This window comes from Ranitomeya imitator, chromosome 2 (genome assembly GCF_032444005.1).
Source record: "Ranitomeya imitator isolate aRanImi1 chromosome 2, aRanImi1.pri, whole genome shotgun sequence".
Lineage (NCBI taxonomy): Eukaryota > Metazoa > Chordata > Amphibia > Anura > Dendrobatidae > Ranitomeya > Ranitomeya imitator.
Window position 1 is genome coordinate 190,867,894 of NC_091283.1, and position 24,435 is coordinate 190,892,328.

Here is a 24,435-nt window from a genome sequence, read left to right on the forward strand (position 1 = left end):
GACTGCCCATCATTTTTTTAAAAGGTCTGCTCTTTCCAGAATCAGTGCCGCTCTATGGGCCACGTTTGGTACTACAGCTGTACCTTTTGCCCCAATCTGAAACACCTCTTTACATTTCCTAATATTGTATCACTATGATGATCTTGTCTGTACACAGGAAATGATGGATAGCACATGTACACTGGATAATAACAGACTTTAATAAAATAATTAACGAACATGCAAAAACAGAACAGAGTAACGAAATAACGAGGGGTATGGGCTTAAGACATGGGGTGTCAGTGTGATTACTTGCAAGTGCATTGTTTTGGGTCATTCACTGGTTTTGTTTAGCCCTCAATTAGTAGTTCCCAGGCTTCTTCCAATGCAGATGAAAAATTGTAATTATTAATGAGTCTATTGATAAGATGCATGGCATGAGCAACCGGCCAAGACCTCCGTAGGGTGTCTGACACTGCGCTCCAGTGCTTGAGGACGCCATATACAAGGGTCAGTGTCAATGTGATGTAAATGGCAGGTGTATTGAAGGGGATGAAACTTATGGAGACTGCACATAGACATGTCAGAAGGACGATCACAGTGACAGTTAAGCAGATCATCATGACTTTGCAAAAGAGTATTTGGCTGATGTTAGTCAAAAGGGTTGGCAAAAGGTTCTTGACTTGGCAGCTGGCGTCTTTCCCCAATGACGAACTATTCTGCTTCTGCTCGGTCTCAATTTTAGAAAGGCGACTATGGAATAGTCCCATCTCATCCTGTAATAAGAGAGATATGTAAAAATATCATAGAGCCAAACTTCTCAGTCTGTGCTCCTTACGTGTACTCCAGGGCTACAAGCCTCGTCTATGGGGCCGATCAGCATTGAGCATGCTTTCCCCAGCTGCAGTATCAGAACGTACACATCTGGAGCGCAGATGCTGGATCCTTTTTACAGATGTGCTGTATATAGAGAATAGGAGCGGTGCACTGACCCAGATGTCTCTGCTGTGCTCAGTGCACTGGTAGGCTATATTTTCCTCCATGAAGAAAATCACCTCCTTCATATTTTCCATCTCCGCGTTCTGTTGCTCCTGTAGGTCGTTCATATTTACCAGTAGCTGGTTGTACCTTATTGAATGAGCAGGGAACAAATCTCAGCAAACTATATGTCAAATATCACAGCTGTGGGGGGTGAAGGGGGTCATGTTAACAGCCCTCTGTTGCCCCCTATCATAGTTACATAGTTATATAGGTTGAAAAAAGACCATAGTCCATCAAGTTCAACCTTCCTCCACCAATTGTACATTTTGTCACTAAATTAAAGGAACGCCGAGGACAGACAGTGGTAGGTAAGTATGTAGTGTTTTTTTTTTTTACTTTTAGGATGGTATCCAGGGTAAACATCGGGTTACTAAGCGCGGCCCTGCACTTAGTAACCCGATGTTTACCCTGGTTACCGGCATCGTTGGTCGCTGGAGAGCTGTCTGTGTGACAGCTCTCCAGCGACCAAACAGCGACGCTGCAGCGATCCGGATCGTTGTCTGGATCGCTGCAGCGTCGTTTAGTGTGAAGGTACCTTAAGTCCTATGTCGTCCTTTGTACTGACTATATTTATACATGTAAATGAGATCTCTGAGGCATCTTTTTTTCTGAGCTAAAGAAGCCCATCTTTTCCAACCTCTCACCATATGACGGGCCTCCATTCCGTGTAATGTTCTAGTTGCTTGTCTTTGAACTGACTCTATCTTCTGAATATCCTTTTTAAAATGTGGAGCCTAAAACTAATTCCCATATTCTAGATGTGGCCTCACCAGTGATTTATAAAGGGGTAATAATAAGTTGAGATTGCGGGATTTTATCTCTCTTTTTATACATCCTAAAATCTTATTTGCTTTTGCAGCTGCATCTTGACATTAAGTGCTGCTGCTTAGTTTACTTGTAACCAGAAGCCCCGTCCTTCTCCTGTTCTGTAGTCCCGAGGATTCTCCCATCTAATGTATATGCAGCAGTAGGATTACTCCGTCCTAGGTGCATTACTCTACATTTATCTACATTAAATCTCATTTGCTGAGTGTTTGCCCATCAGACATCTTATCTAGATCGTTTTGCAATATTGTAAAGTCAAGGTCAGATTTTAATATCTTACATAGTCTGGTGTTGTCAGCAAAGACTGACACTTTACTCTCAATCCCATCCACTAGGTCATTAATAAAGAGGTTAAAGAGAATCAGTCCCAGTACAGATCCCTGTTGACCCCACTGCTTCCTATATCCCATTTAGAGAACATACAATTTACAATGACTGTTTGTTTCCTGTCACTTAGCCAGTTCCTTTACCCATCTGCATATAGTTTCCCCCAGTCCTTGCTTCTGTAGCTTCAGTTTAAGTCTGTTATGTGGTACAGTAGCAAATGCTTTTGCAAAGTCCAGATAAATCAAATCAGCCGCATTACCAACATCCAGATTTGTACTTACCTCCTCATAGAAACCCAACATCAGACATGACTTATCCCTCATGAATTCCATGCTGGTTGTCATTTATTATATTATTCTCTGCAATATATCTCCACATGTCATCTCTTGTAATGCCCTCAAAAACTTTGCACACTACTGATGTCAGACTTACCTGATAGTAGTTGTCTGCATTCACCTTCTTACCTTTCTTAAATATCGGTACCACATCAGCCATCCTCCAATCCTGTGGCACCACCCCTGTTACAAGAGTGTCTCAGAATATGAGATACAGTGGTCTGTCAATTACTGTGCTCAACTCCCTTAACATCCGTGGGTGAATGCCATCTGTGCAGGGGATTTGTCAATATTTAATTTGCTTAGATGCATGTGTACTTCTTCTTGTGTTAAACTAGTTATATCAGATGGTGAACTTTGATTTTTGTTGAATGATCTTTGGAACAGTCAGTGCATTGGTGAACATGAATGAGAAGTTCCTGTTTAATATCTCAGCCTTTCTTTGTCCTCTATAATTATCTCATTATTATTGTCTTTTCAGGGGCCTACACAATCCATTTTTTTCTTTTTGGTATTGATATATTTATTACATTTTTGGGGATTTATGGTATTTTAATGTCGCTGGCGATTTTTTTCTGTAGATAACATTGCAGTTTGATTTCTTTTTCACATTTCTTAAGCTAGTTTCACATTTGCACTCAGAGAGGGCTGCGGATGGCTGCGTACTTCCTCCTTTCTTCCTCCCTGAAGCTCCGCCTACTTCTGTATGCATCCTGTGTACCTATCTTTAAACATTGGGTACGCAGGGACATGCGTTGCATGCGGATGCGTCCGCATGTGGCGATTTGACGTGTGCGGCGAACGCACAGAAACGCTAAATTTTGTGTTTTCATGCGGTCGCTGGGCACGTCAAATCGCCGCATGTGGAGGCATCCACATACAATGCATGTCCCTGCGTACCCAATGTTAAAGATAGGTACCCAAGGAAACGCAGGACGCATACAGAAGTAGGCGGAGCTCAGGCGGAGCTTCAGGGAGGAAGAAGGGAGGAAGTACGCAGCTATCCGCAGCCCTCCTGAACGCAAATGTGAAACCAGCCTTATTGAGATCTTTATTCTCCTCAAATACTATTTCTATATTCTCGGCCTTCTTTTTATTACCAGAGGGCATAAGTTTTCTACAGGACTCTAGTGAGTTGTTTAAATCCACTTTTGCTTTTTACTTATTTAGTTACAACAGGTTTTTTTTGCTTATTTTGTTTCTTGTAGGTTTTGTGCGCTTTATGGCCAATGTGAACATGCGTTTATGTGCTGCATGTATACCAACTTAATCATAGCTCAATTTTTGTGTTTTTCTTTGTATTTTTGCATTTTGTGCAAGCCGGGGCGTGGCCTCGCTTTTCTGAGCCGGAAATTACATTTAAAAGCTTCCCTAGACTGGTGTCCATAGATTGGGATCCAGTCCTTTTGTCTGCCCTTATTCACACACTGAGGTCAACGCTGACACATGGTAAGGTTTATAATATTAGACAGCGTAGGACCGTCCTGATCAGGGCACCTTGATGATGGTGGGATGGCGTTTATGCTATTTTTGATCAAAAACAGTATTACTAAGTTATTTAAATGCACTTGCTTTTTACTAATTTAGTTACAGCAGGGATTTTTGCTCATTTTGTTTCTTGTAGGTTTCATGCGCTTTATGGCTAATGTGAATATGCGTTTATGTGCTGCATGTATACCAATTTAATCCATGCTCATTTTTTGTGCTCATCTCTTTTACCCCCCTCAAAAACTTTGCACACTACTGATGTCATACTTACCTGACGATAGTTGTCTGGATTAACCTTCTTACCTTTATTAAATATCGGTACCACATCAGCTATCCTCCAATCCTGTGGCACCACCCCTGTTATAAGAAAGTCTAAGAATATGAGACACAGCGGTCTGTCAATTACTGTGCTCAACTCCCTCAACATCCGTGGGTGAATGCCATCTAGGATGGGGGATTTCTCAGTGTTTAATTTGCTTAGACGCATGTGTACTTCTTCTTGATTTAAACTAGCTATATTAGATGGTGAACTTTGATTTTTGTTCAATGCTCTTTGGAACAGTCAGTGCATTGGTTAACATGGATGAGAAGTGCTTGTTTAATATTTCAGCCTTTTCTTTGTCCTCTATAATTATCTTATTATTTTCTTTGAAGTGGCCTATAAAATCATTTTTTTTTCTTTTTGGCATTGATGTATTTATTTAATTTTGGGGGATTTATTGTAATTTAACCCCTTTACCCCCAAGCTTTTTTTGGTTTGGCATTTTAGTTTTTCGCTCCCCTTCTTTCCAGAGCCATAACTTTTTTGTTTTTCCGTCAACATGGCCATGTGAGGGCTTGTTTTTTTGTGGGACGAGTTGTACTTTTGAATGACGCCATTGATTTTACCATGTTGTGTACTAGAAAATGGGAAAAAAATTCCAAGTGCTGTGAAATTGCAAAAAAAGTGCAATCCCACACTTGTTTTTTGTTTGGCTTTTTTACTAGGTTCACTAAATGCTAAAACAGACCTGCCATTATAATTTTCCAGGTAATTACGAGTTCATAGACACCAAACATGTGTAGGTCTTTTTCTTATCTAAGTGATGAACAAAATTCCAAACTTTGTTAAAAAAAAATAATTTATGCCATGTTCCAATACCTGTAGCGTCTCCATTTTTCATGATCTTGGGTTGCATGAGGGCTTATTTTTTTGTGCGCCGAGCTGACATTTTTAATGATACCATTTTGGTGCAGATATGATCTTTTGATCGCACGTTATTGCATTTTAGTGGAATGTCGCGGTGATCCAAAAAATGTAACTTTGGCGTTTTGACTTTTATTCTACGCCGTTTAGCGATCTGGTTAATCTTTTTATTATTGATAGATTTGGCGATTCTGAATGCGATGATACCAAATATGTGTATGTTTGATTTTATTTGTATTGTTTTATTTTGAATGGGGCGAAAGAGGGGTGATTAGAATTTTTATATTTTTAAAAACATTTTTGTATATTTTTAAAAATATATTGTTTTTTACTTTTGGCATGCTTCAATAGTCTCCATAGGAGACTAGAAGCTGCTATAACCCAATCGGCTCTGCTACATAGAGGCGATGTTGAGATCGCCTCTATGTAGTAGAGTTGCTGACTTGCTATGAGCGCCGACCACTGGGTGGCGCTCACAGCAATCTGGCACTGACAACCATAGTGGTCTCCAGGAGATCTCGGGTTGTCATGCCGACACACCAGTGACCCGCGATCACATGACGCAGGTCACCGGTGTGCGTATTTCCGGCGCGATTGCTGGAAGCGCCATTTAAATGCCGCTGTCAGAGTTTGACAGCGGCATTTAACTATTTAATGGATGGCGATTTCACACACAGCTATTGCGGTCACATGTCAGCTATTCAAAACAGCTGACATGTCTCAGAAAAGATGTGGGCTCAGCGCCGGAGCCCACATCAAAGGGAAGGATACTGACATTGGTGTACTATTACGCCCGATGTCGGTAAGGGGTTAATGTCACTGGCGATTTGTTTTTTTCTGTAGATAACATTGCAGCTTGATTTCTTTTTTTACATTTCCTATTGAGATCTTTATTCTCCTCAAATACTATTTCTGTATTCTCGGCCTTCAAGATTTTGAATGCCCTTTGTTTATTAAACTTTGTGGTGTCTTATTTATCCATAATGGTTTCTTTTTATTCCTGGACTTTTTATTACCAGAGGGTATAAGTTTTCTACAGGACTCTAGTAGTATTTCTTTAACCCCTTAACGACCGCCGATACGCCTTTTAACGGCGGCAGTTAAGGGTACTTAAACCACAGCGCCGTTAATTAACGGCGCTGTGGAAAAAGTGAATAGCGCCCTCCAGAGTCAGATTTTCTCTGGCATCACGGTTACCGGGGGTAGCCGAGACCCCAGAGAACATGGTTCTGGGGGGTTTTACTGACCCCCGGGTTGCAATCACCGGTAATTAACCGTTTACCGGCGGTCACAAAGAAAAACAAAACGCGATTTCCCATTTAATTTCTCTGTCCTCCGATGTAATCGCACATCAGAGGACAGAGAAATGGGGTCCCCCATCCGCCCCCAATACTCACCTGTCTCCCCCGGTGCTCCTCGTGGCTCCCGATGGCTGCCGCCATCTTGTTCCGGCCAAAAAATGGCGGGCGCATGCCCGGCACTCGGAAAATCTTTGGGGTCTCAGCTGCCGGGGGTAGATGAGACCCCAAAGAACATGATCGGGGTCAGTTTTTACCGACCCCTGTTTTGCGGTCGCCGGTAATTAACTGTTTACCGGCGACCGCAAAAAAAAAAAGCGGTGTGTTATTCTCTGTCCTCTGATGTGATCGCACATCAGAGGACAGAGAAATAGGGGGATTCAGGGACCCTGTTATACTTACCGGTGTCCCTGGATCTTCCTGTGTCCCCTCCTGCCCGCCGGCTTCTTCATCCGGTAAGAAAATGGCGGGCGCAGCTAGAGGAGTTGGGGCTAAAATTAGGGTTAGGGTTGGGGCTAAATTTAGGGTTAGGGTTGGGGTAAATTTAGGGTTAGGGTTAGGGTTGTGGCTAAATTTAGGGTTAGGATTAGGGTTGGGGCTAAAGTTAGGGTTAAGGTTGGGGCTAAATTTAGGGTTAGGGTTGGGGCTAAATTTAGGGTTAGGGCTAGGGTTAGGGCTAGGGTTAGGCTTCTTTCACACTTGCGTCTGTACGGGGCCGTCGCAATGCGTACCGACGCATGTTGTGAAAATTGTGCACAACGTGGGCAGCGGATGCAGTTTTTCAACGCATCCGCTGCCCAGTCTATGTCCTGGGGAGGAGGGGGCAGAGTTACGGCCACGCATGCGCGGTCCGAAATGGCGGACACGACGTACAAAAAAACATTACATTGAATGTTTTTTGTGACGACGGTCCACCAAAACACATCGGATCCAGTGCATGACGGACGTGACGTGTGGCCATCCGTCTCGATCTGTCGGCAATACAAGTCTATGGGCAAAAAACGCATCCTGTGGGCACATTTGCAGGATCCTTTTTTGTCCAAAACGACGGATTGCGACGGATGCCACATGATGCAAGTGTGAAAAAAGCCTTAGGGCTAGGGTTAGGGCTAGGGTTAGGGTTGGGGCTAAAGTTAGGGCTAGGGTTGGGGTTAGGGTTGGGGCTAAATTTAGGGTTAGGGCTAGGGTTATGGTTAGGGCTAAAGTTAGGGCTAGGGTTGGGGCTAAAGTTAGGGCTAGGGTTGCGGCTAAAGTTAGGGTTAGAGTTGGGATAAGGGTTAGGGCTTGGATTAGGGTTGGCATTAGGGTTATGTTTGGGATTAGAGTTAGGTTTGGGATTAGGGTTAAGGTTAGGGTTGAGATTAGGGTTAGGGGTGTATTGGAATTAGGGTTAGGTTTGAGGTTAGGGTTGAGATTAGGATTAGGGGTGTGTTGGATTTAGGGTTTTGATTAGGGTTATGGTTAGTGTTGAGATTAGGGCTGTTTTGGGGTTAGGGTTGTGATTATCGTTAGAGTTGTGATTAGGATTTTGGATCGGGTTGGGATTAGGGTTAGGGGTGTGTTGGGGTTAGGTTTGGAGTTAGAATTGTTTTTTTCCCACTTTTTAGGTACATCAGGGGGTCTCCAAACACTACAGCCAATTTTGCGCTCAAAAAGTCAAATTGTGCTCCCTCCCTTCTGAGCTCTGCCGTGCGCCCAAACAGTGGTTTATCCCCACATATGGGGCAACAGCGTACTCGGGATAAATTGGACAACAACTCTTGGGGTCCAATTTCTCCTGTTACCTTTGTGAGAATAAAAACTTGGGGGCTAAAAAATCATTTTTGTGTAAACAAATGCGATTTTTTATTTTCACGGCTCTACTTTATAATCTTCTGTGAAGCACCTGGGGGTTTAAAGTGCTCACCACACATCTAGATAAGTTCCTTAAGGGGTCTAGTTTCCAAAATGGTGTCACTTGTGGGGGGTTTCCACTGTTTAGGGACATCAGGGGCTCTCCAAACGCGACATGGCGTCCAATCTCAATTCCAGCCAATTCTACATTGAAAAAGTAAAACGGCACTCCTTCTCTTCCAAGCTCTGCGGTGCGCCGAAACAGTGGTTTACCCCCACATATGGGGTATCGACGTACTCAGGAGAAATTGTACAACAAAATTTATGGCTAAATTTCTGTTTTTACACTTGTGAAAATAAAAAAAAAATGGTTCTGAAGTAAAATGTTTGCAAAAAAAAGTTAAATGTTCATTTTTTCCTTCCACATTGTTTCAGTTCCTGCCAAGCACGTAAAGGGTTAATCAACTTCTTGAATGTGGTTTTGAGCACCTTGAGGTGTGCAGTTTTTAGAATGGTGTCATACTTGGTTATTTTCTATCATATAGATCCCTCAAAATGACTTCAAATGTGATGTGGTCACTAAAAAAAAATGGTGTTGTAAAAATGAGAAATTGCTGGTCAACTTTTAACCACTCCCTAACAAAAAAAATTTTGTTCCCAAAATTGTGCTGATGTAAAGTAGACATGAGAGAAATGTTATTTATTAACTATTTTTTTTACATATCTCTCGGATTTAAGGGCATAAAAATGCAAAGTTTGAAAATTGCAAAATTTTAAAAATTTTCGCTATATTTCTGTTTTTTATAAATAATTGCAAGTAATATCGAAGAAATGTTAACACTAACATGAAGTACAATATGTCACGAAAAAAAACTATTTCAGAATCAGCGGGATCCGTTAAAGCGTTCCAGAGTTATAACCTCATAAATTGACAGTGGTCAGATTTGTAAAAATTGGCTCGGTCATTAAGTACCAAATTGGCTCTGTCACTAAGGGGTTAAACACACCCCATTAATGGTCGGTATCCCCAATTACCATGACATGGTTCCAGTCTACACAATTAAGCTCTTCCCTTAATTTGTTGAAATCAGCTTTCCTAAAGGTACAGGTTTTTGCATTTCCCCTTTTGTGGGTTTGTTTGAAAGTGAAACTTACCATATTATGGTCACTGCTTCCCAAATGCTCCTGGACCTGTAGACCTGAAATTGTATCTGGTCTACTTGAGTCACGAGTATCTCACGCCAACCTGGGAGATCTGGGATTAGAAGATTACTACGTATTGTGAGTCGCAGATATTCCGTTTAGTCTGTGTGCTTGTGTGCCATATTAGATGAATTTGGTTTCCTTTGGTGCTGAAGAGGTTAACGACTCTTTCTATGCTGGTCAGAAACATGCAGCTCCATTTCAGCTGTTTCTGAGCTGGTCATTAACTCTTCCTATAACACCTGACCATACCCTCTCTGTCTTGCCAGTGAAAGCTTTGCTTCCTTGCCCTTAGGAGACACTGTGCTGAATAGGAGGCTGTTGCTATTTGAAATTTGTCTTTCTGTGCGGTGTACTTAAGCTCAGTGTTTTGGAGAGAAGTTGTTGTAGAGGTGTTGTGTATTCTATGTGTGTTCATCTCCTCATCCCTGTTTCTCGTTTAGTTTATTCCTCCCTGTCCCTATCCTCCTTCCTATTGTTGGTTACTGCTAATGTGTGATAGAGGATTTCTGTTATCCCTGTTCTATCTTGTGTGTCTTATTCACATTACATTTCCATGAGGGTCGATGGGGGTGGGGAAGGGGACAGACCAGGGATTAACAGGAGCACAGTAACGTCGGAGATACGGTCCTTTCTACCATCAAGAGTACCCCCGGGGCAGGGATAGTTAGGGTCCCAGTTGCAGGGACAGTTTGAGGCCCCCCTTCCTTAGGGTACCGTCACACATAACGATATCGTTGCTTTTTGTGACGTAGCAACGATATCGTTAACTAAATCGTTATGTATGACAGCGACCAACGATCAGGTCCCTGCTGGGAGATCGTTGGTCGCTGGGGAAAATCCAGCACTTTATTTCGTCGCTGGATCTCCCGCTGACATCGCTGAATCGGCGTGTGTGACACCGATTCAGCGATGTCGTCACTGGTAACCAGGGTAAACATCGGGTTACTAAGCGCAGGGCCGCGCTTAGTAACCCGATGTTTACCCTGGTTACCGTTGTAAATGTAAAAAAACAAACACTACATACTTACATTCCCGGTGTCTGGTCAGGTCCCTCGCCTTCAGCTTCCCGCACTGACTGGTCAGCGCCGGCCAGCCGTAAAGCAAAGCACAGCGGTGACGTCACCGCTGTACTTTACGGCCGGCGCTCAGTCAGTGCTGGAAGCTGAAGGCGAGGGACCTGACCAGACACCGGGAATGTAAGTATGTAGTGTTTCTTTTTTTACATTTACAACGGTAACCAGGGTAAACATCGGGTTACTAAGCGCGGCCCTGCGCTTAGTATCCCGTTGTTTACCCTGGTTACCCGGGGACGTCAGGATCGTTGGTCACTGGAGAGCTGTCTGTGTGACAGCTCTCCAGTGACCAAACAGCGACGCTGCAGCGATCGCCATCGTTGTCGGTATCGCTGCAGCGTCGCTTAGTGTGACGGTACCTTTACTGAAGACATCACAGCGTGACAATTAGACAGAACCAGATCCAGCAGATTATCTCTCCAGTTGGATGATCTACCAGCGGAGAGAGGTAATTATCTTGAATTGTTGATAAGAACTTACAGCTTTTAGCACGACCAGAAGATTCTATGTCCCACTGAATGTTTGGATAGTTAAAATCCCCTATAGTAAGGACCCTATTATAATGTGCTGCATTTTTAATTTGTTGTAGCATTTCATCTCTACCTGTTCAGCTTTATTAGGAGACCTAGCATCAATATCATCCGAACCATGAGCATTAGTCAATAGATATCTCACTTGGCCATAAGCCTCAAAACTGACCAGAACAAAATGTCCAGACGGACACTCCTAAATGAATAGTTCCTACAATGGACAGGGAGTACAAGTCCACTACTGTGTTCAAAATTACATAAAACATTTATTGATAATTTATAAAAAGACAGGATGAATCACATAACATAGATTAAAAAAGTCCTATTGCAAAAACACAGTTGTTTATAGCCAAAGGTCCATAACAAAGTAACAGGCATGGACAGTGCAGATCCTTATCCCCTTAACAACCATGGGTATTTCAGTTTTTGAATTTCTGTTTTTTTGCTCCCCTTCTTCCCAGGGCCATAACTTTTTTATTTTTCAGTCAATATGGCTGTATGAGGGCTTATTTTTTGCAGGACAACACCATTAGTTTTAACATATCTTGTACCGGAAAACAGGAGAAAAATTCCAAGTGTGGTGAAATTGGAGAAAAAAGTGCAATTCCACAGTTGTTTTTTTTTTTAAATCATGTTCACTGACCTGCAATTATTATTCTCTAGATCATTTAGGTTCCTTTTATTTAACCCCTTTCTGACCTTGGACAGGATAGTACGTCCGAGGTCAGAACCCCCGCTTTGATATGGGCTCCGGCGGTGGGCTGTTTTGTACAGCTGACATGTGCCCGCAATAGCAGGGGGTGGAATCACGATCCACCCGCTGCTATAAACTAGCTAAATGCCGCTGTCAAACACTGACAGCGGCATTTAACTAGCGCTCACGGCCATCAGGCCAGAAATGAGCACATCGCTGACCCCCGTCACGTGATCGGGGGTCAGCAATGCGTCGGCATGACAATCAGTGGTCTATTGAAGACCTCTATGGTTGCTAATGCTGGATTGCTGTGAGCGCCACCCTGTGGTCGGCGCTCATAGCAATGCAGTAAATCTACATAGGAGTGATTTGAGCATCCCTCCTATGTAGCAGAGCCGATCAGGTTATGCCAGCTTCTAGCCTCCTATGGAGGCTATTGAAGCATGGCAAAAGTTAAAAAAAATGTTTTGAAAAAAATAAAAAAAATAAAAGTTTAAATTACCCCCTTTCGCCCCATTCGAATTAAAACAATAAAAAAACCTACACATATTTGGTATCGCTGCGTTCAGAATCGCCCGATCTATCAATAAAAAAAGGATTAACCTGATTGCTAAACAGCGTAGGGAGAAACAAATTTGAAATGCCAGAATTACGTTTTTTTTGTCGAAACGACATTGCATTAAAATGCAATAACGAGCGCTAAAAAGATCGTATCTTCACCAAAATGGTGTCTTTAAAAACATCAGCTTGGCATGCAAAAATTAAGCCCTCACCCAACCCCAGATCACAGGGGACCTTCATCAGTTACGTACTAATGTGGTTGATAGAAATACGTGAGGATTAATCATAAATCTGTAGCCTTATGCTCTGATTACTTAGAGTTAACTGTCCATCTAGCCAGATGGATGAAAAGAACTGTGCTTAGTGGTGAAGAGGTCCAGTGTAAAATGCCTAGTCCACCGCTTGTCTACCTCAATGGCATGTGCATGTTCATTGCTCACAGCAGGTCCTCTTTCTTCCCCCACAACCTCGGTCTTCTGGCTACCGGTGTTCTGCGCTTCAGCGTGGAGGGAGCTCAGTCGCAGCTTCCCTGCAGCTCTTTACTCTCCTGTGCCTCTCTTCCCCTTTCAGTCTCCTACAGACTGCTGTGTTCCTCTCTCCTTCCAGGAGCTGCAGATCCACTCATCTGCACGGCTGTTATGATCTGGTGGCCTTGGAGCAGCATGAGACGTACTCTGGAGAAGGTGGAACCTGTACTGACCGCAAACCCTGAACTTAACAGCGCAACTAGAAGTAGCCGTGGGGGGTATCTAACACTCCCTAGAACCCTCGACACAGCCTAAGAAATAACTACCCCTAAAGACAGAAACAGGAAACCTATCTGCCTCAGAGAAAATCCCCAAAGGAAAGACAGCCCCCCACAAATATTGACTGTGAGAGGAGAGGGAAATAACATACGCAGAAATGAAAACAGGATTTAGCATAGGAGGCCATACTAGCTAAAAAGAAAGAATAGAACAGAGTACTATGCGGTCAGTATTAAAACACTAGAAAATATCCACCACAGAAAATACAAAACACCACATCTGACTAAAGACATGGGTATATCTGCATCTCCAGAGAAATAGCTAGGCTGCAAAAAATCCTTCACAGACTAAGCTGGAGGAGACAAAAACATGAAAATGCACAGAACTATGAGGTCCACAGCAGGTGGACAGCAAAAACAAAGCCAGGACTTATCTTTGAAGAAAAGCACAGCAAACAGGAGAGACCAGAAGGGATGTGGATCCTCCAAAAACAATGGACAACTGGCACTGACTAAAGGATCAAGCAAGGCTATATAGCCCAGCCCAAATTGAAAAAAATAGATACACCTGATAAATGCTGCGATCCAACTACCGCAGCACTACCACTCATAACCACCGGAGGGAGCCCAAGAGCAGAATTCACAACACACGGCCTCAGCTTTCCGCTCTCAGACTCTCTCTGTCTGCTTCCTCTCTTCTCTGTCCCTCTGACAGAGTCCTCTCACAGACTTTCTAAGTTACTCCTCCTCCAGCCAGAATATATAGGGAAGATCCACTGAACCCGGGCTCCACCTTCTGGCCTGGAGTCAGAACAGTGTTGCATGTACTGGTTACTTGTTAAAGGGATCCTTCTTTGCTTCTAAGCATGGCATCACCCTCCCCGAGAGGAAGGCAATACCACTTTAACAACCGGTTACCTGGGGTGTTACACATAATTCTGGTATTTTGAATTTTTTTCTCGTTACGCCATTTAACGATCGGGTTACTTTTTGTTATATTGATAAATCGGATGATTCTGACAATACCATATATGTGTATACTTGATTTTTTTAATTGTTTTATTTTAAATGGGGCGAAAGGGGGGTGATTTGAACTTTTATATTTTTTATTTTTTAATAATTTTTAAAAATATTTTTTTTTTACTTTTTGCATGCTTCAGTAGTCCCCATGTAGCCATGGGAGTCTAGGATCTGCAATACTTCGATCATTTCTGCTATATACAATATATATATAGGCAATAATCAGATCGCCTGTGTGTATCAGAAACACTCACTTGCTATGAGCGCTAACCACGGGGCAGCGCTCATAGATATCTGGCAATGACAATCATAGAGGGCTGCTGCAGACATGCCGACCCATTGATAACCCACAACCCCATTGGTAACACATGCATTCATGGGAGAGTAAGGTAAAAGAAATGGTCAGGTATTTCTGTAGTAATAGTCCATATATTACCATATTATGGAGGGATCAATAAATAAAATGCTAGTGCATAAACTATAACGTCATGTTTTGAATATGAATAAATCTAATAACATAACTGTGTAACAACATAATTCTATATAATCAACATGATACACCAAAAGCCACTAATCCCTCATATATACACCGTGTTCCAAATTATTATGCAAATTGGATTTAAGTGTCATGAAGATTTAATTGTTTTGTTTTTCAAATAAACTCATGGATGGTATTGTGTCTCAGGGCTCAATGGATCACTGAAATCAATCTTAAACACATGTGATAATTAGTTTTCCAGGTGATTCTAATTAAAGGAAAACTACTTAAAAATGATGTTCCACATTATTAAGCAGGTCACAGGTTTCAAGTAACATGGGAAATAAAAAGGATCTCTCTGTTGCCGAAAAGCATCAAATAGTGCAATGCCTTGGTCAAGGGATGAAAACATTAGATATTTCCCAAAAACTTAAGCTTGATCATCGTACTGTTAAGAGATTTGTGGCTGATTCTGAGCACAGATGTGTTCGTGCTGATAAAGGCAGAATGAGGAAGGTTTCTGCCAGACAAGTCCATCGGATATAGAGAGCAGCTGCTAAAAAGCCATTACAAACCAGCAAACAGATATTTGAAACTGCTGGTGCCTCTGGAGTCCCTCAAACCTCAAAGTGTAGGATCCTTCAAAGGCTTGCTATGGTTCATAAACCTACTATTTGACCACCCCTAAACGGTGTTCACAGGCAGACACGGTTGCAGTGGGCCCAGACATACATGAAGACTAATTTTCAAACAGTCTTGTTTACTGATGAGTGTCGAGCAACCCTGGATGGTCCAGATGGATGGAGTAGTGGATGGTTGGTGGAGGCCACCATGTCCCAACGAGGCTACGACGTCAGCAAGGAGATGGAGGAGTCATGTTTTAGGCCGGAATCATGGAGAAAAAGCTGGTAGGGCCCTTTAAGGTTCCTGATGGTGTGAATAATAATAATAATAATTTTTATTTATATAGCGCCAACATATTCCGCAGCGCTTTACAAATTATAGAGGGGACTTGTACATACAATAGACATTACAGCATAACAGAAATACAGTTCAAAACAGATACCAAGAGGAGTGAGGGCCCTGCTCGTAAGCTTACAAACTATGAGGAAAAGGGGAGACACGAGAGGTGGATGGTAACAATTGCTATAGTTATTCGGACCAGCCATAGTGTAAGGCTTGGGTGTTCATGTAAAGCTGCATGAACCAGTTAATTAATTTTTTTTTTTTTTTTTTTTGTGAAAATGACCTCTGCAAAGTATACAGAGTTTCTGACTGACAACTTTCTTCCATGGTCTAAAAAGCAGAAATGTGCCTTCAGGAGCAAAATCATCTTCATGCATGACAATGCACCATGCTGCAAAGAATACCTCTGAGTCATTGGCTGCTATGGGCATAAAAGGAGATAAGCTCATGGTGTGGCCACCCTCTTCACCTGACCTCAACCCTATAGAGAACCTTTGGAGTATCATCAAGCACAAGATCTATGAGGGTGGGAGGCCATTCACATCAAAACAGCAGCTCTGGGAGGCTATTCTGACTTCATGCAAAGAAATACAAGCAGAAACAGAAACTCTCCAAAAACTCACAAGTTCAATGGATGCACGAATTGTGAAGGTGAAATCAAAGAAGGGGTCCTATGTTAACATGTAACTTGGCCTGTTAGGAGGTTTTGGAGTTAAATAGCTTTTTTGTTCAGAGAATGTGACCTCCTAATGCTGCAAATTCCACAAATGAGCATTTTCAGTTCTTTAAAACATATCAAATGTTTAGAAATTCTACTGTGCCTAATAATTTGGAACAGTGCATTTTGAGTCTTTATTCATTTTGGAGATTTTACTGTTATCATTGGGAGGTTTCTTCAATAAAATTCGATGTATAATCTAACGCAGAGGTCTCAAACTGCATTCCTCGAGGACTGCAAACAGGTCATGTTTTCAGGATTTCCTTGTACTGCACAGGTGATAATTTAATCACCTACACACATAATGATTCCAGCACCTTGTGCAATGTGAAGGAAATCTTGAAAACACGCATGGTTTGCGGCCCTCGAGGAATGCAGTTTGAGACCCCTGCTCTAACGGGTGATGACTTTTATTAGACTGAGTGTCATTTGCACCGACCATTTAGGAAAATCCGAGAAAAATATAATTTGCTTAATAATTTGGAACATGGTGTAGGAACATAGATTAGAATATAAATGCGGACAGCGAAAAGACAATTCTTAGTCTAGATACATACAAGGAGTCACTGTGTCCATCATTTGCCTGCACAGATCTGCTATGACAGCAGCCGCTGTCATTGCAACAGACTTTTTAAATATGTGTTATGTGATTCAGCCTGTCTTTTTGTAAATTATCAATACACTTTTTTGTATTTTTGGAAACAATAGTGAACTTGTACTCCCTGTCTATTACATTAGGAGGATTGTAGTAAACTCCAATTAGCAGTTTTCCATTATTGCCATCCCCATGTACATTTTCCCATAGTGACTCTATATTGTCGCAGCTGCCCCCAGTGTCATCATTGAGGATAGATCTTAAGCTGGCTTTGACAAAAATACACACCCCTCCAACTTTTTGTCTTTCCTGTCCTTTCTAGATGTAGTGTAACCCTCTACATTTGTCAACCAGTCAGGCCTTTTGTCAAGCCAGGTTTCCGTAATGCCCACCACATCGTAATCTGTGGCCGGCATATGGGTCTCCAATTAATTCATTTTGTTTGCTAGACTTCTTAAATTTTCCTGCAGACATTTAATACTATTAGCACATTTGTTACTCATACTAACCTCCCTACTGTCCTTGCATATCCCAGCCACTCCTAAACCCCTACTGTCTCACTCTCTCTGCCTACTCTAGTTATCCCCTTTTTAGCACATATACCCTCGCTTCCCCCCAGATTCTAGTTTAAAAGCTCCTCCATCCATCTGACCATTTTTTCCCCAGCACAGCTGCACCTTTCCCATTGAGGTGCAGCCCGTTCCTGCACCTATAGCGGACAGAGACGTTGGCCCAGTTATCCATGTACCCAAACCCTTCCTTCCTGCACCAATTCATAAGCCACTTATTTATCTCCATAAGCTCCCGCTGTCTTTCTAGTGACGCTCATGGCACCGACAGTATTTCTGAAAACACCACCTTGGAGGTCCTAGCCTTCAGCTTCTGTCCTAGTTCCCTAAAATAATTTTGGACCTTTCACCTCTCTCTAACTTTGTCATTGGTACCAATGTATACCATGACTGCTGGGTTTTCTACAGACCCACCCAGCAATCTGTCTATCCGATCCGCAATATGCCGAACCCGAGCACTCGGTAGACAACAAACTGTTCAGCATTCAGAGTTCTCATTATAGAGTCCTCTGCCACCAACATCTGTCTGGACTTTGCCGCACTGCTATCTCCCGTCATCCTACACCAGCTGTTTTCCTTGTTGCTAGGAGCATTGTCCTGCTATAGTGATCATAGTCCAGGTCCTGCTGTAGTAATCCTGGTCCTGAGCTTGTATTCCTAATATCAGCCAGACAGACATTTTTACTAGCTTGTATCAGATCAGGCCTGGGCTCAATGGCACTTTTCCACCTACCCCATATTCTGTTACCAAGCTACCCACTGATCTTCCACACCTCCACCCTCCTCCATATCACTGGCCCCAGCCAACACATGCTCAGTGAGCTATAAACACTCCAGTTTGCAATGGTCATTAGTGTTGCCAGCAGCACATTTAGATCCATTACCTGGGCTTCCAAACTGATAACTTGCTGACATCAAGCACAGATATAGTTACCCTCAAATGGCTGTTCAAAGCATGTATATATGTCACAAGATAATTTACAAATTTCCAGATAGCAAATAGACCCTAGCTAAAAATTCTGAGATTTAAAAAATTTAAAAAATAACTTTTATTGAAAGAATAATAATAATAATAATAATGTGTGCTGATTTAAAAATACAGAGTCCACATTGGATAGTAATGTCCTAACTTACGGTATTAGCCATTTGGGGTAAATATGATTCCTCCTCTCACAGTGAAATTGATGTTCCAATTGAATTTGCATCCTCATTTCCCTGAGGAAGCCACCAATGGTGAAACATGTCAGGGAGGAAACTGTTTAATTTTTACAGCAGTCAGTCCACATTAGTGATAAATGCCATAGAGTATTCCATGGCCACCAGGGCTAATACACAATTAATATTAACAAACAATATCCTGTTGCTGTTGATAGGCCTTACATGGGGAAGCATTGAATAATATTTACCCCCCTAAGGCTAACTAGCCAGTGAAACTGATCACTACAATTATCACAAGGGGAGGGATTGAATAATATCTACCCCCATGTTAGAGAGCTTATCAAGATAAAATCTATCAAAAGGGGAAGGATTGAATAATACTTGCCCCAATAATAGCCATTAGGCAGTGGAAATTGGAACAGCAATTTCACTGTGAGAGGAGGAATCATATTTACACCGAATGGCTAATACCGTAAGTTAGGACATTACTAACCAATGTGGACTCTGTATTTTTAAATGAGCACAAATTATTATTATTATTGTTTAATTAATTAAAGTTATTTTTTAAATTTCAGAATCGTTAGCTGGGGTCTATTTGCCATCCGGTAATTTGTAAATTATATAGTTAAACCATACGCTGATTCTGTATGAACATATTTTGGGTATATCTCACAAAATGCGCACCTATTAGCATTGACCATAGACCGCATATTAAATGGGGATAAACAGTACACATAAAAGCAGAAAAACAATGGAAAACTAGTAAGGAAAACACCAAACTATGCGCTTGTGTTAAACTATGATATTGTGTTTAACTATGCACTTATCTACAGCACTGCACTTCAAATGCAACCCTCGTTCCGCTCAGCATCCTCGCTTAGAGTCCTTGGAACTTGTAGCCCTCCAATCAGCACAGTACAATTACACAATTGATCGACGATTAACAGAGGAGGCTGCTAGAGGCTGTTACCACTACTAGGCCGATTATTGGAGAACTCACAGTGAGCATATGATAAATATTGTGTACAATCGATTCCAACTCAGACACCATACCAACTACCAAACCAAACATGTAGCTTATTGTTCAACCTCTTTTGGTATCAGCCTCTTTGTTGGGCAGAAATTTGCTACAGATAGCTCAAAGTAGGCAGAATATTTCAGGAGCCCAGTCTCCAGTCTGTATGCAGGTTTGTGTATTAGGGATGCCACCTGCAGAGAGGAACAAAGATTCACAGGTCCCCACTAGATGCAGGAGAGAAAATGCTAATGTAGGCCTGATTACAGTATGGTCCCTGAAAAAAGGCTGGGGGCTGACACTCTGCTACAATGGGTTCAGGGACAGGTAGTGATTCAGACAGCAAGAGTTTCATTAATAGGTTCTGGTTGGACCTGGCAACTGACTAGTTGCGCAAAACTAATTAAATCAAGGTGGTTGCTCGGGTACCTCCCTACTGGGGAGCATCCCTTATATGCTTGATACCTCCGAGCTCTTGGCTGTGGTAATTTCCAAAGTGTGCGAGCTGGTCCTTTAAGAATCAGGGAGTGTGTTGTTATGACCTGGTGGTCAGGACAATAATGGACCTAGTGGTTAAGAGCACACGGAATGACGTGATTGTTACTGATAAATAAGGACGTGCTCTGGGATGTGGGAACTCTGCTGACCGCAATCCCTAATCCTATCACGCACACTAGAAATAGCCGTGGATTGCTCCTAACGCTCCCTATGCAACTCGGCACAACCTAAGGAACTAGCTAGCCCTGAAGATAGAAAAATAAAGCCTACCTTGCCTCAGAGAAATTCCCCAAAGGAAAAGGCAGCCCCCCACATATAATGACTGTGAGTAAAGATGAAAATACAAACACAGAGCTGAAATAGATTTAGCAAAGTGAGGCCCGACTTACTGAACAGACTGAGGATAGGACAGGTTGCTTTGCGGTCAGCACAAAACTCTACAAAAAGACCACGCAGAGGGCGCAAAAAGACCCTCCGCACCGACTCACGGTGCGGAGGCGCTCCCTCTGCGTCCCAGAGCTTCCAGCAAGCAAGACAACAATAAAAATAGCAAGCTGGACAGAAAAATAGCAAACCAAAGAAAATACAAGCAGGAACTTAGCTTCTGCTGGGAAGACAGGTCACAAGAACGATCCAGGAGAGAAATAGACCAATACTGGAACATTGACAGGTGGCATGGAGCAAAGATCTAAGTGGAGTTAAATAGAGCAGCCAGCTAACGAATTAACCTCGTCACCTGTGGAAGGAAACTCAGAAACACCCACCAGAGGAAGTCCATGGACAGAACCAGCCGAAGTACCATTCATGACCACAGGAGGGAGCCCGACAACAGAATTCACAACAGTGTGTGTACTAGGTGCGCCACCGAGAAACCTGCAAGGCGTGCACAGGCCCAGATTTGAGAATCACAGTGCATGCTGGGATACTCAAACGGTCACTGCCGCAGCCTCCCTAAAACAAAGCTTCATCAGTAACATTCGTTTCAGGGGCTGGGCTAATCTCTGTGCGATGTTGTCACTGTGTGGTGTGCACAAAGACAGTGCCCTCTCTCGCTGGCTCAGATCAGTATTCTGCTACAGATGGATCTGGATAAGTTGGAAACTTGGGCTGAAAGGTGGCAGATGAGGTTTAACAATGATAAATGTAAGGTTATACACATGGGAAGAAGGAATCAATATCACCATTACACACTGAATGGGAAACCACTGGGTAAATCTGACAGGGAGAAGGACTTGGGGATCCTAGTTAATGATAAACTTACCTGGAGCAGCCAGTGCCAGGCAGCAGCTGCCAAGGCAAACAGGATCATGGGGTGCATTAAAAGAGGTCTGGATACACATGATGAGAGCATTATACTGCCTCTGTACAAATCCCTAGTTAGACCGCACATGGAGTACTGTGTCCAGTTTTGGGCACCGGTGCTCAGGAAGGATATAATGGAACTAGAGAGAGTACAAAGGAGGGCAACAAAATTAATAAAGGGGATGGGAGAACTACAATACCCAGATAGATTAGCGAAATTAGGATTATTTAGTCTAGAAAAAAGACGACTGAGGGGCGATCTAATAACCATGTATAAGTATATAAGGGGACAATACAAATATCTCGCTGAGGATCTGTTTATACCAAGGAAGGTGACGGGCACAAGGGGGCATTCTTTGCGTCTGGAGGAGAGAAGGTTTTTCCACCAACATAGAAGAGGATTCTTTACTGTTAGGGCAGTGAGAATCTGGAATTGCTTGCCTGAGGAGGTGGTGATGGCGAACTCAGTCAAGGGGTTCAAGAGAGGCCTGGATGTGTTCCTGGAGCAGAACAATATTGTATCATACAATTATTAGGTTCTGTAGAAGGACGTAGATCTGGGGATTTATTATGATGGAATATAGGCTGAACTGGATGGACAAATGTCTTTTTTCGGCCTTACTAACTATGTTACTATGTTACTATGTTACTATGATCAGCAGTAACAAACTGGCACCATAGCACACTGTCAGTGCGGTTTATCAAAATACACAACATGCAGAGACCACTGCTGCTCACATGAAGTCACTTGCAGAGACAACCCTGGACTCTATATGCCAGGTATTCTAACAAAGCACACTGACAGTGCACTCTGTTACCGGCTTGTCAGTGCTGATCTGAGCCGGTGAGAGAGCGCATTGTCTTGGTGCACACACGCACATCCACACGGCATTGTTATGCCACCTGAGCCTTTATCGAGTCCAGTAGCGGCCCCTGAAACAAAGTTCACTGATGACAGTTCATTTCAGGGAGGGGTAGAGGCTGCAGCAGTGACCACAGCCTGTGCTCCTGATGACGGTTTGTTTGAGTATCCCAGCATGCACTAGGATTCTCAAACAAAGCATCATAAAAAATGAAGTAGGTCAAAAATAAAAGAAAAGCAGTTAGATAGTGTAGTTAACGAAGAATGGGGAATTTTTAAGTCAAGTATATTATACAAATAATTTAGATTATGGCACTAAATATATAGGGATTCAGGATGAAAATTAATTTGTATTTCAGACCACCCCTTTAAGACTTGGGAAACATCTTGAGATAATTCTTTTGCATATGCGGATCACCTGCATCCATGAGGATGAGACTGGAGCAGTGAGTAACAATGCTAACAGAGTGGTATGTAATAGTCACACTTTAAAAATAATGCATCAATGGACAATTTGCCACGAAAAATGCACTTACTCCATATGCAGCTGCTACATCCAGGGCTTTATTGGTGACCATACCAGGGATTGCTGCTATGGGAAGAACCAGGTCTATTTAGGGTAATATTTCATTAGGCAAAAATCTATATAAGATGGCAGTGGCATCAGACATCATGGATACAGGAGAAAAGTCACTCAGAAAACTATGGTTTTCACCAGAGTCTTCTATTAATACCATTCCAACCTACCTGAGATGTTGTTCTCGAAGTAACTCCCTAATAATATTATTGTCCGTGTATCTACTACTTAGTTGTAGACACTCATTTTCTAGGAAATCTTGTCTGTTCTTCACGGCAGTGATTTCCTTCATGAGAGTTTCATTATTGCAACATTTCCTATCCAATGGTCCAGATATCGGTGTTCCTCCCACTAGGTTGGGTAATGCGGGGGATTGGATCACTGTCAATGATGATTCTTTATCATGAGTGTACGAAACCTTGTCTTGCACTGTATCAGACAAAGTCCCTTCACTCGAGGTGAGCTGGGTAGAAGGGTTTTGAAGACCGTCTACTGATTTCAGGTCAACATCTTCTTCATCTACGGCTTTGTTAATCTTGGATATCTTGTTGTTGAGGTAGACTTCTTCTTGTTCCATAGGCTTTTCCTGACGAACTTCCAGATGGGCAATCTCTACATCCATTGGATTGTTCACTTTTTCCAGTTCTGGTTGAACTTGAGAATCCTGATACTGATAAGCATTAGGCAACACATGCAGATAATCAGCTTTGTTCTCTAATTCAATAGTCTCTTCCGTGGGTAATTGTCCCGATAGATCTAACATCTTCTGCATAAAATATGACTTCATGGAGACATCCTCAGCCCATCCTGGACCGTGCAAGTTGTCGAGATGATTGGTTACTACCTGGGATGAAGTGGTCCGATTTACTGCAGTTTTGCTTGTTCTATTCTTAAAGGGTCATATCTAAAAGTAGCAAACAAAACTTTACTTTTCTACACTACAGCGAAATAAAAGAATCCAAATCTTTTGATTAAGAAAAAATAGCGTCAAAAGATGAAATAGCCGTTGCTGCACTCTCACTTTTTCCAATTGTCCAACATTCGTCTGGGGAAAGTGAGAGCGCAGCAGCTCAATAGCAGGCACTGATTGGCCGCAGAGGTCACATGGCTTAACAAGGCCACATGGACCCTGGCAGATAGAGAGCCGACATTGCTATAACGGCGTGGATGTGAGAAGTAAGTAAGTGTCCTTTTTATTTTTCAAGGAGGACAGCTTCATATAGCAAGGGTTTGTCCAGGCAGTTTCACAAGATGCTTCCATATTTTCCAAAGTGTCAAAATATTTTTCATCTTTAGAGCCACTTTTTATGCCGTCCCCTACTGAGATTAGAATTGCAACCTTTTTTGTAAGTTTTTATAAATCTGCAATTTATAAATCAATCGAAGTTGTTATTCGGATAGTTGATCATGCCCATACTTTACCCACTTATAAAAAGTGTCAAGAGGAGGCTTGTAAGTTCTCTGATGTATGTGCATTTAGCCTTAAGGTACCGTCACACTAGACGATATCGCTAGCGATCCGTGACGTTGCAGCGTCCTCGCTAGCGATATCGTCC

The 24,435-nt window shown here is 42.4% G+C and overlaps 1 protein-coding gene across 1 annotated transcript; it reads right to left on the reverse strand.

Annotated features, from left to right (window-relative positions):
• Positions 1 to 329: 329 nt before the first annotated feature.
• LOC138666317 (transmembrane and coiled-coil domains protein 2-like) lies at positions 330 to 23,666 on the reverse strand. The gene is made up of 3 exons (XM_069754544.1): positions 23,050 to 23,666; positions 972 to 1,107; positions 330 to 755 (listed from the first exon to the last, which is right to left on the reverse strand). The coding sequence occupies exons 1-3, from the start codon at positions 23,664 to 23,666 to the stop codon at positions 330 to 332; spliced, it is 1,179 nt and encodes a 392-aa protein (XP_069610645.1).
• Between the last annotated feature and the right edge of the window lie 769 nt (positions 23,667 to 24,435).